Raw genomic sequence first — 13,155 nt, forward strand, 5'->3', positions numbered from 1 at the left:
AATTAAAGGCCTTTTCGCTCTAGGACGCATATTTAAGGAGATATGGGCAAAAGAAGTTTTTCATATAAAAATTTCAATTTTTTTAGGTTTTGGGTGGATTTTTCAATTTTTTGGGGGTGGTCACGAATTAAAGTCCTTTTCGCTCTAGGACGCATATTTAAGGAGATATGGGAAAAAGAAGTTATTCATATAAAAATTTCAATTTTTTTAGGTTTTGGGTGTATTTTTCAATTTTTGGGGGGTGGTCACGAATGAAAGTCCTTTTCGCTCTAGGACGCTTAGTTTAGGAGATATGGGCAAAAGAAGTTTTAAATTTTTTTAGGTTTTGGGTGGATTTTTCAATTTTTTGGGGATGGTCACGAATTAAAGTCCTTTTCGCTCTAGGACGCATATTTACGGAGATATGGGCAAAAGAAGTTTTTCATATAAAAATTTTAATTTTTTTAGGTTTTGGGTGGAGTTTTCAATTTTTTGGGGGTGGTCACGAATTAAAGTCCTTTTCGCTCTAGGACGCTTAGTTTAGGAGATATGGGCAAAAGAAGTTTTTCTTATAAAAATTTTAATTTTTTTAGGTTTTGGGTGGAGTTTTCACTTTTTTGGGGATGGTCACGAATTAAAGTCCTTTTCGCTCTAGGACGCATATTTAAGGAGATATGGTCAAAAGAAGTTTTTCATATAAAAATTTCATTTTTTTTAGGTTTTGGGTGGATTTTTCAATTTTTGGGGGGTGGTCACGAATTAAAGTCCTTTTCGCTCTAGGACGCATATTTAAGGAGATATGGGCAAAAGAAGTTTTTCATATAAAAATTTCAATTTTTTTAGGTTTTGGGTGGATTTTTCAATTTTTTGGGGGTGGCCACGAATTAAAGTCCTTTTCGCTCTAGGACGCATATTTAAGGAGATATGGGCAAAAGAAGTTTTTCATATAAAAATTACAATTTTTTTAGGTTTTGGGTGGATTTTTCAATTTTTTGGGGGTGGTCACGAATTAAAGTCCTTTTCGCTCTAGGACGCATATTTAAGGAGATATGGGCAAACGAAGTTTTTCATATAAAAATTTCAATTTTTTTAGGTTTTGGGTGGATTTTTCAATTTTTTGGGGGTGGTCACGAATTAAAGTCCTTTTCGCTCTAGGACGCATATTTAAGGAGATATGGGCAAAAGAAGTTTTTCATATAAAAATTTCAATTTTTTTAGGTTTTGGGTGGATTTTCCAACTTTTGGGGGGGTGGTCACGAATTAAAGTCGTTTTCGCTCTAGGACGTATATTTAAGGAGATATGGGCAAAAGAAGTTTTTCATATAAAAATTTCAATTTTTTTAGGTTTTGGGTGGATTTTTCAATTTTTTGAGGTTGGTCACGAATTAAAGTCCTTTTCGCTCTAGGACGCATATTTAAGGAGATATGGGCAAAAGAAGTTTTTCATATAAAAATTTAAATTTTTTGAGGTTTTGGGTGGAATTTCAATTTTTGGGGGGTGGTCACGAATTAAAGGCCTTTTCGCTCTAGGACGCATATTTAAGGAGATATGGGCAAAAGAAGTTTTTCATATAAAAATTTAAATTTTTTTAGGTTTTGGGTGGATTTTTCAATTTTTTGGGGGTGGTCACGAATTAAAGTCCTTTTCGCTCTAGGACGCTTAGTTTAGGAGATATGGGCAAAAGAAGTTTTTCATATAAAAATTTAAATTTTTTTAGGTTTTGGGTGGATTTTTCAATTTTTTGGGGGTGGTCACGAATTAAAGGCCTTTTCGCTCTAGGACGCATATTTAAGGAGATATGGGCAAAAGAAGTTTTTCATATAAAAATTTCAATTTTTTTAGGTTTTGGGTGGATTTTTCAATTTTTGGGGGGTGGTCACGAATTAAAGTCCTTTTCGCTCTAGGACGCATATTTAAGGAGATATGGGCAAAAGAAGTTTTTCATATAAAAATTTAAATTTTTTTAGGTTTTGGGTGGATTTTTCAATTTTTTGGGGGTGGTCACGAATTAAAGTCCTTTTCGCTCTAGGACGCATATTTAAGGAGATATGGGCAAAAGAAGTTTTTCATATAAAAATTTCAATTTTTTTAGGTTTTGGGTGGATTTTTCAATTTTTTGGGGGTGGTCACGAATTAAAGGCCTTTTCGCTCTAGGACGCATATTTAAGGAGATATGGGCAAAAGAAGTTTTTCATATAAAAATTTCAATTTTTTTAGGTTTTGGGTGGATTTTTCAATTTTTTGGGGGTGGTCACGAATTAAAGTCCTTTTCGCTCTAGGACGCTTAGTTTAGGAGATATGGGCAAAAGAAGTTTTTCATATAAAAATTTCAATTTTTTTAGGTTTTGGGTGGATTTTTCAATTTTTTGGGGGTGGTCACGAATTAAAGTCCTTTTCGCTCTAGGACGCATATTTAAGGAGATATGGGCAAAAGAAGTTTTTCATATAAAAATTTCAATTTTTTTAGGTTTTGGGTGGATTTTTCAATTTTTTGGGGGTGGTCACGAATTAAAGTCCTTTTCGCTCTAGGACGCTTAGTTTAGGAGATATGGGCAAAAGAAGTTTTTCATATAAAAATTTCAATTTTTTTAGGTTTTGGGTGGATTTTTCAATTTTTTGGGGGTGGTCACGAATTAAAGTCCTTTTCGCTCTAGGACGCATATTTAAGGAGATATGGGCAAAAGAAGTTTTTCATATAAAAATTTCAATTTTTTTAGGTTTTGGGTGGATTTTTCAATTTTTTGGGGATGGTCACGAATTAAAGTCCTTTTCGCTCTAGGACGCATATTTAAGTAGATATGGGCAAAAGAAGTTTTTCATATAAAAATTTAAATTTTTTGAGGTTTTGGGTGGAGTTTTCAATTTTTTGGGGGTGGTCACGAATTAAAGGCCTTTTCGCTCTAGGACGCATATTTAAGGAGATATGGGCAAAATAAGTTTTTCATATAAAAATTTCAATTTTTTTAGGTTTTGGGTGGATTTTTCAATTTTTTGGGGGTGGTTACGAATTTAAGTCCTTTTCGCTCTAGGACGCTTAGTTTAGGAGATATGGGCAAAAGAAGTTTTTCATATAAAAATTTCAATTTTTTTAGGTTTTGGGTGGATTTTTCAATTTTTTGGGGGTGGTCACGAATTAAAGGCCTTTTCGCTCTAGGACGCATATTTAAGGAGATATGGGCAAAAGAAGTTTTTCATATACAAATTTCAATTTTTTTAGGTTTTGGGTGGATTTTTCAATTTTTTGGGGGTGGTCACGAATTAAAGTCCTTTTCGCTCTAGGACGCATATTTAAGGAGATATGGGCAAAAGAAGTTTTTCATATAAAAATTTCAATTTTTTTAGGTTTTGGGTGGATTTTTCAATTTTTTGGGGGTGGTCACGAATTAAAGGCCTTTTCGCTCTAGGACGCATATTTAAGGAGATATGGGCAAAAGAAGTTTTTCATATAAAAATTTCAATTTTTTTAGGTTTTGGGTGGATTTTTCAATTTTTTGGGGGTGGTCACGAATTAAAGTCCTTTTCGCTCTAGGACGCATATTTAAGGAGATATGGGAAAAAGAAGTTATTCATATAAAAATTTCAATTTTTTTAGGTTTTGGGTGTATTTTTCAATTTTTGGGGGGTGGTCACGAATGAAAGTCCTTTTCGCTCTAGGACGCTTAGTTTAGGAGATATGGGCAAAAGAAGTTTTAAATTTTTTTAGGTTTTGGGTGGATTTTTCAATTTTTTGGGGATGGTCACGAATTAAAGTCCTTTTCGCTCTAGGACGCATATTTAAGGAGATATGGGCAAAAGAAGTTTTTCATATAAAAATTTTAATTTTTTTAGGTTTTGGGTGGAGTTTTCAATTTTTTGGGGGTGGTCACGAATTAAAGTCCTTTTCGCTCTAGGACGCTTAGTTTAGGAGATATGGGCAAAAGAAGTTTTTCTTATAAAAATTTTAATTTTTTGAGGTTTTGGGTGGAGTTTTCACTTTTTTGGGGATGGTCACGAATTAAAGTCCTTTTCGCTCTAGGACGCATATTTAAGGAGATATGGGCAAAAGAAGTTTTTCATATAAAAATTTCATTTTTTTTAGGTTTTGGGTGGATTTTTCAATTTTTGGTGGGTGGTCACGAATTAAAGTCCTTTTCGCTCTAGGACGCATATTTAAGGAGATATGGGCAAAAGAAGTTTTTCATATAAAAATTTCAATTTTTTTAGGTTTTGGGTGGATTTTTCAATTTTTTGGGGGTGGCCACGAATTAAAGTCCTTTTCGCTCTAGGACGCATATTTAAGGAGATATGGGCAAAAGAAGTTTTTCATATAAAAATTACAATTTTTTTAGGTTTTGGGTGGATTTTTCAATTTTTTGGGGGTGGTCACGAATTAAAGTCCTTTTCGCTCTAGGACGCATATTTAAGGAGATATGGGCAAAAGAAGTTTTTCATATAAAAATTTTAATTTTTTTAGGTTTTGGGTGGAGTTTTCAATTTTTTGGGGGTGGTCACGAACTAAAGGCCTTTTCGCTCTAGCACGCTTAGTTTAGGAGATATGGGCAAAAGAAGTTTTTCATATAAAAATTTTAATTTTTTTAGGTTTTGGGTGGAGTTTTCAATTTTTTGGGGGTGGTCACGAATTAAAGTCCTTTTCGCTCTAGGACGCATATTTAAGGAGATATGGGCAAAAGAAGTTTTTCATATAAAAATTTCAATTTTTTTAGGTTTTGGGTGGATTTTTCAATTTTTTGAGGTTGGTCACGAATTAAAGTCCTTTTCGCTCTAGGACGCATATTTAAGGAGATATGGGCAAAAGAAGTTTTTCATATAAAAATTTCAATTTTTTGAGGTTTTGGGTGGAATTTCAATTTTTGGGGGGTGGTCACGAATTAAAGGCCTTTTCGCTCTAGGACGCATATTTAAGGAGATATGGGCAAAAGAAGTTTTTCATATAAAAATTTAAATTTTTTTAGGTTTTGGGTGGATTTTTCAATTTTTTGGGGGTGGTCACGAATTAAAGTCCTTTTCGCTCTAGGACGCTTAGTTTAGGAGATATGGGCAAAAGAAGTTTTTCATATAAAAATTTAAATTTTTTTAGGTTTTGGGTGGATTTTTCAATTTTTTGGGGGTGGTCACGAATTAAAGGCCTTTTCGCTCTAGGACGCATATTTAAGGAGATATGGGCAAAAGAAGTTTTTCATATAAAAATTTCAATTTTTTTAGGTTTTGGGTGGATTTTTCAATTTTTGGGGGGTGGTCACGAATTAAAGTCCTTTTCGCTCTAGGACGCATATTTAAGGAGATATGGGCAAAAGAAGTTTTTCATATAAAAATTTCAATTTTTTTAGGTTTTGGGTGGATTTTTCAATTTTTTGGGGGTGGTCACGAATTAAAGTCCTTTTCGCTCTAGGACGCATATTTAAGGAGATATGGGCAAAAGAAGTTTTTCATATAAAAATTTCAATTTTTTTAGGTTTTGGGTGGATTTTTCAATTTTTTGGGGGTGGTCACGAATTAAAGGCCTTTTCGCTCTAGGACGCATATTTAAGGAGATATGGGCAAAAGAAGTTTTTCATATAAAAATTTCAATTTTTTTAGGTTTTGGGTGGATTTTTCAATTTTTTGGGGGTGGTCACGAATTAAAGTCCTTTTCGCTCTAGGACGCATATTTAAGGAGATATGGGAAAAAGAAGTTATTCATATAAAAATTTCATTTTTTTTAGGTTTTGGGTGTATTTTTCAAATTTTGGGGGGTGGTCACGAATGAAAGTCCTTTTCGCTCTATGACGCTTAGTTTAGGAGATATGGGCAAAAGAAGTTTTTCATATAAAAATTTCAATTTTTTTAGGTTTTGGGTGGATTTTTCAATTTTTTGGGGATGGTCACGAATTAAAGTCCTTTTCGCTCTAGGACGCGTATTTAAGGAGATATGGGCAAAAGAAGTTTTTCATATAAAAATTTTAATTTTTTGAGGTTTTGGGTGGAGTTTTCAATTTTTTGGGGGTGGTCACGAATTAAAGTCCTTTTCGCTCTAGGACGCTTAGTTTAGGAGATATGGGCAAAAGAAGTTTTTCATATACAAATTTTAATTTTTTGAGGTTTTGGGTGGAGTTTTCAATTTTTTGGGGATGGTCACGAATTAAAGTCCTTTTCACTCTAGGACGCATATTTAAGGAGATATGGGCAAAAGAAGTTTTTCATATAAAAATTTCATTTTTTTTAGGTTTTGGGTGGATTTTTCAATTTTTGGGGGGTGGTCACGAATTAAAGTCCTTTTCGCTCTAGGACGCATATTTAAGGAGATATGGGCAAAAGAAGTTTTTCATATAAAAATTTCAATTTTTTTAGGTTTTGGGTGGATTTTTCAATTTTTTGGGGGTGGTCACGAATTAAAGTCCTTTTCGCTCTAGGACGCACATTTAAGGAGATATGGGTGGTGAGGAATAAAACAAATGTTGAGTTTGAATTTTATTACACCATAAGGTAGATTTATTAAAAATTCTGTTGAAGACTTTATTCGCGAGCTGTTCACTTGTTTCAATCAATGGGCGAAGCTAAAGTGATTTTTGATTTCATTGTTCAATTCTAGTGTACCAAATTTAAAGCGGTACTTCATTCATTATTTTATCAATGATATTTCAAAGTCATTCATATTTTCTACATACGTATAAAGTATTGCCTAAGCTTACTCTTTTTCATTCATAGGTTTACATTCATTGATATTAACAGTTTTTGAAAGCAACAACAACATATTCATATTAGTAAAGTAATATAAAAAACAACAATAACAATACTCATTGAGAATCATTCTACGTGAGATTATTAAAGTGACAAGAGCAATGAGTATAATTATGAATGAGAACACAGTGTTATATTTATGAATGAGAGCAATGTGTTATACACAACGAGAAATATATAATATAACAAATAGACAGCTAAGCATGAATGAAGTAAATAATAATAAATTTGAAGCGAGCACAGTGTGGATTAAAAGTACGTTCACCACCATCCCGGCCCCCCTGAAACGTAGTTTCAGATTATGGGAAGTTTTACCAAGGTAGAAATAGGACGTGTCATTTCTCCGCATTGCGTTTTAAGTTTTACAGCTCTTACATTGCCATCTATACCGGGATATGTTTCGATCACTTTTGCCAGTAGAAATTTGGAGGGAGGTAAATTCTTTTCTTTGACTACAACAACATCTCCAACTGCTAGATTTGGTTGAGGTCTATTCCATTTTGGTCGCCAGAAACCTTGAAACATATTTTGTACATGCTGCCAATATCCAAGTCTGTTTGGTGTGAGGTTGACCAGATCTCCTTCGGGAACAGTTGTATAAGGCCTGCCAATAAGAAAATGAGCCGGCGAAAGGTATTCGCAATCTGTATCTGGAACAGTGCCTAGGGGTCTTGAATTAACTACGGCTTCCACCTGAGCCAATAGAGTGTGCATCTGCTCGAATGTTAATTCTGTATTTCCAATAACTCGTTTAAGATGCAACTTAACCGATCGAACCGCCGACTCCCACATTCCACCCCAATGGGGTGCAAATGGTGGAATAAACGTCCATTGTATACCGTCTTCGGCTAAAGATGCGGACACAATTTCGTTATGAGTTTGCGACAAAATTACTTTGTGCATCTCGTTTAATTCTCGAGATGCCCCAAGAAAATTTCTTCCATTGTCACTAAAGATTTTTTTACATTTTCCTCTTCGCGATATAAATCTTTTTAAAGCGGCAATAAAACAATCGGTGCTTAAATCAGTGGCGAGTTCCAAATGTATGGCGGAGGTGACTAGGCATACAAATAAACAGATATACCCTTTAGATTTCTTTGTATTTCGTCCTGAGTATTGTTTTAAAATTATTGGGCCTGCATAGTCGCAACCAGTATTTTCAAAGGGAAACGCTTGACGTACCCGGATGGATGGTAAATCTGCCATTAACTGTTGTGTATTAATATGTCGTTGTCGAAAACATTTGAGGCAATTATGAGTCAGATTTCGAATCAGATTTCTTGCACCAATAATCCAATAGGTTTGACGGGCAATAACAATAAAGGCCGATACTCCGGGATGCAGATTTTTCTCATGAAGGTTTTGTAAAATCAATTTGGTTATTCGGCTACATTTTGGCAAGATTATTGGATATTTTGAAGCATTGTCTAGTTCTGAGTTACGTAGGCGCCCACCTACCCGTAACAAGCCGCTGCCGTCTATGAAGGGGTGTAGTTTTGCTAATGAAGATGTTGTACTTACTAGGCGTTTACTTTGTAATAGAGTGCGCTCTTCGCTAAAGGCATCTTGGGCATACTTTGTCAGAATCAGTTCGGCGTGTTTAAAGTTGTTGAACGAAATATTCGGCGATTTTATTTGGTGTGGATATCTAGTGGCATTGATGAACTTGAAGATGTAGGCTACGACACGTATGAGTTTATTCCATTTCGAAATGCGGTGTACCAATTCATGTAGTGGATTATAGTCATTCACTGTTGAGACCAGAACTTTTGAAGAAAGTTTAAAGGCAGAAAGGGCGTCAGGATCTGTAATTACATCAAATGAATTAGAACAGTTATTCATATTACTGATTTGGAATGGGTCCCTCAGCCATTGTGGGCCCTTCCACCAAAGATCAAAGGAACGAAGTGTTGATACAGGCATCCCTCTTGAGACACAGTCGGCCGGATTTTCTTTAGAGGCAACATGATTCCAAAACTTACGAGGCAATATTTCCAATATTTCTGATGTTCTGTTGGCTTCGAATGTCTTTAACTTAATGGGTGGTTGAGATAGCCAACACAAAACAATTGTTGAATCACACCAAGCTCGTATATCAATTGATTTGTGTGGCAAGGCTTCTTTTATTCTTTTGAGTAGACGAGATAAAATAAGAGCTCCGCATAATTCAACACACGGCAACGATTTTTGTTTGATGGGAGCTACCCTTGTTTTAGCAGCAATGAGTTTGACATGAGTATGACCAGTGTCGTCTACGAATCGACAATAAACTGCGGCAGAGTATGCGTGTATGGAAGCATCCGAGAAACCATGCAGCTCCAATTTTGTAACATCATTCAAAATGTATCGTGGAAGTGTAAAATCTTGAATAGAAATTAAATCTTGTCGAAATGTAGTCCATTGACGTGTAAGATTTTCAGGAAGTGGTTCATCCCACGATAGCTTGTGTGACCATAGTTTCCTTAGTAGAATTTTAAATTGTATTACCACAGGAGATAATAAACCCATGGGATCAAATATACGTGATACATCAGATAGTACCTGCCTTTTTGTTGCGACTGGATTTTTGTTGAGTTCTATATGATACCCCAGTTGATCTGACGATGGTCTCCAAAAAATACCGAGCACCTTTTTTACATCCTTTTCGGGAGCTGCAAAAAACAATTGATCTTGTGTACTATCTGATATACTCACGCAATTTGAAACCCATTTCCTTAGTTCCAGGCCTGCTTGGGCTAGTAGATTTACCAAATTGTCACGTATGAAAACGATTTCTTCTTCCGTTTGTGCCCCGGTAATAACATCATCTACATAAAAGTCCTCCATTACCACCTTCGATGCAATGGGGAACTTGGATTTATAATCATAGGCTAACTGCTCCAACACTCGTACTGAAAGATATGGCGCACAAGATGTGCCATATGTAACCGTGCATAAAATGTAATGTTGTACCTCGTGTAACGGCGACTCTCTCCATACAATACGTTGATAATTTTTGTGATGTTCAGATATCCATATTTGTCTGAACATTTTTACTATGTCGGCTGAGAAAACATACCTGTGGAAACGAAATCTCAAACAAACAGCAAATAAGTCCCGTTGTATACTTGGCCCAATGTGCAAGTTATTATTAAGCGATATACCGTTGGAATCTTGAAATGAGCCATCAAACACGACTCTAATTTTTTCTCCCAAGACTGGATGATGGGGTAGATAAAAAACTCTACCATCAGTAACATTAATCTCATGAGGTTTGAGTTTACGCATATGTCCCAATTTTTCATAATCTCGCATAAAACCAATATACTTATCTCGAATTGCTGGATTTCGTTGAAGCCTTCTTTCGACAGCATAGAATCGAGATAGCGCACCATTTAGTGTATTTCCAAATATTGGGTTTTCATTTTTAAAAGGCGACTGAACTACGTACTTACCATCACTTGCACGCGAGTGAGTGGTTTGAAAGTGCGTCTCTACAAAAATGTCATCTGGATCGGCTTTAGTATGGTGTTCAGTTTCTTCTAGTTCCCAAAAGCTTCGAAGGCAACGATCAATATCCACGGTGGTAACAAGTGTAGTAGTTTGGTTGTAAATTTGCTCTGTCTCAGCACAAGTTACAACCCATCCAAAAATTGTTGAAATTGCAATAGTATTTCCCTGTGAATCAATACGTTTGTTGAATGTGAAAATGTTCCAAATATGTTCTAGGCCAAATAAAATATCAATCTGTGACGAAATGTTGTATGTGGGGTCAGCAAGAGGCAAATCCATAAGTTGATTTTTGATCTTATTTTCAAAGCTGTGGCCAGGAAGAGATGTAGTTATTTTAGGCAGAACATGTACCTTGGCGTTAATCGATTGCTCAGAGATGCGTGAACGTACGAATATTTGACATAAACCCCGAGTTGTCTCGGCTTTAATTGATGAAATACCATTTACAATTATTTTTGAGGGATATCTTTGAAGGCCTAGACGTTGAGCACAACTCTCAGTGATAAAAGACAGCTTTGAAGCGGTATCTAATAAAGCTCGACATGTTATAAACTTTCCAAAGCGATCTCTGACATAAATAGAAGCAGTGGGCATGATAAATTCTTTGTCTGACGTACAATGTTTACTACTAGATGGAAGTGAAGGTAACGAAATGGGACATGCAATGTTAGCGGTAGTGGACCACTGAATATTGGCACTAGTTGTATTATTAGAAGAAGACGGTGATTCAGGGGGTGAAGACTCCGAAACTTGACCGGGTAAATATGTAGGTTCATGTTCATTACTCGGAAGATGTAGGAGTGAATGATGTCTTCGATGACATTGCTTGCATCTACCTTTTGATGCACAGTTGGAAACCGCATGACCCTGTCGTAGACAATTATAACATAGTGCAGATTCTTTTACGAAGTGACGGCGCTCATTAATATCTTTTTGCAGAAATGTGGGACATGTAAAGATTGAATGGTCGGGACACTTGCACAATAAACAGCTGGGTTTTGCTTTAGTACTCACCAGACATTTTGTATGGTTACCTTGTGACTTGCCTGAATGACTGTGCTTGGATTGATGGGCCTGTTTCTTTGCACACAATTCAACCTCTTCGCAGCGATTGTCTAAGAATTCAAAAAAATCGTTAATGGTAGGAAGTGGATTATCTCGACTCTCACGAATCCACTTGCTCTTTGATTCAGGATCAAGTTTAGATAACAATAAATAGATTAACCACCAATCTCTTTCATCTTTACCTATAGCATCAAGACCACGAATTATTTCATTTGCCCCGTCAGATATTTTTCTCATGGTTGCAGCATTTTCCGTCGATATTGATGGTAGGGCCATAAATGCTTCTATGAAAGAAGTAACAATTTGCTTAGGGCGATCATACCTATCATTGAGCCTTGTCCAAGTTGTTTGAAAAGCAGTTTCGGTAACCGGAATATGTTGTATTAATCTTGCGGCATCTTCTTTGAGTAGCGACTTCAGGTAATGAAACTTTTGAATATTTGATATTCCTTTTGATCCTATAGCGCTCTCAAAAAGATCTTTAAAACTTGGCCAATCTTTGTATGTCAATGTAAAAAATGGAATATTTATGCGAGGTAAATCATTTTCTTTAGGATGGCTAGTCGTTGAAAGTTTTTCCAAAAATGCAGCCTGTTGATCTGCCAACTTTGCTATTGCTCCCGAGTTGGCTGTACTTTCATTCAAAGTAGGAGCATATTGTGATTTTAAAGCATACAATTTACCACGCGCTGAAAGGTATTTCTCTTCGTAGCTTGCAAAATCAGCCTCCGGGTCCGCAAAATTTTCCACATCTTTGAATTTGTATAAATCATCTGTTAATTTTACAAACGCTTGCCAAACCTCTTCCAAACGCTCCAAGCGGCTAACCACATCATCGAAAGTTGTTTCTGCGGATGGAACCTGAGCAAACGCCAAAGTACGAGTAATTGAGCCTTTCAAGCGACCTCTGGTCATCGTCAAGGAATTCATTTCTTCCGACATGATGTGTTATTTTTTACTTTAATTTGCACAAGAACTTCCTTAAGACAAGTATAGTGCAATCAAAATTTGCGTCCAAAACTTGATCAGAACGAGATCGATTTTTTTTAAATAAAATTGATACGTTCTTCGATTTTGATAGTTGTGGAATTCCAGATTTTATTAAATGACTGGAAGATCCGCTTCCAGAAGGACCAACACTTATGGTGAGGAATAAAACAAATGTTGAGTTTGAATTTTATTACACCATAAGGTAGATTTATTAAAAATTCTGTTGAAGACTTTATTCGCGAGCTGTTCACTTGTTTCAATCAATGGGCGAAGCTAAAGTGATTTTTGATTTCATTGTTCAATTCTAGTGTACCAAATTTAAAGCGGTACTTCATTCATTATTTTATCAATGATATTTCAAAGTCATTCATATTTTCTACATACGTATAAAGTATTGCTTAAGCTTACTCTTTTTCATTCATAGGTTTACATTCATTGATATTAACAGTTTTTGAAAGCAACAACATCATATTCATATTAGTAAAGTAATATAAAAAACAACAATAACAATACTCATTGAGAATCATTCTACGTGAGATTATTAAAGTGACAAGAGCAATGAGTATAATTATGAATGAGAACACAGTGTTATATTTATGAATGAGAGCAATGTGTTATACACAACGAGAAATATATAATATAACAAATAGACAGCTAAGCATGAATGAAGTAAATAATAATAAATTTGAAGCGAGCACAGTGTGGATTAAAAGTACGTTCACCACCAATGGGCAAAAGAAGTTTTTCATATAAAAATTTCAATTTTTTTAGGGTTTGGGTGGATTTTTCAATTTTTTGAGGGTGGTCACGAATTAAAGTCCTTTTCGCTCTAGGACGCTTAGTTTAGGAGATATGGGCAAAAGAAGTTTTTCATATAAAAATTTCAATTTTTTTAGGTTTTGGGTGGATTT

The 13,155-nt window shown here is 35.3% G+C and overlaps 1 protein-coding gene across 1 annotated transcript; it reads right to left on the bottom strand.

Annotated features, from left to right (window-relative positions):
- Positions 1 to 6,991: 6,991 nt before the first annotated feature.
- On the bottom strand, positions 6,992 to 12,196 carry LOC142242478 (uncharacterized). Its single transcript, XM_075314044.1, has 2 exons — positions 8,680 to 12,196; positions 6,992 to 8,502 (listed from the first exon to the last, which is right to left on the bottom strand). The coding sequence occupies exons 1-2, from the start codon at positions 12,194 to 12,196 to the stop codon at positions 6,992 to 6,994; spliced, it is 5,028 nt and encodes a 1,675-aa protein (XP_075170159.1).
- Positions 12,197 to 13,155: the final 959 nt, after the last annotated feature.

This window comes from Haematobia irritans, unplaced genomic scaffold (genome assembly GCF_050003625.1).
Source record: "Haematobia irritans isolate KBUSLIRL unplaced genomic scaffold, ASM5000362v1 scaffold_175, whole genome shotgun sequence".
NCBI classification, from domain to species: Eukaryota; Metazoa; Arthropoda; class Insecta; order Diptera; family Muscidae; genus Haematobia; species Haematobia irritans.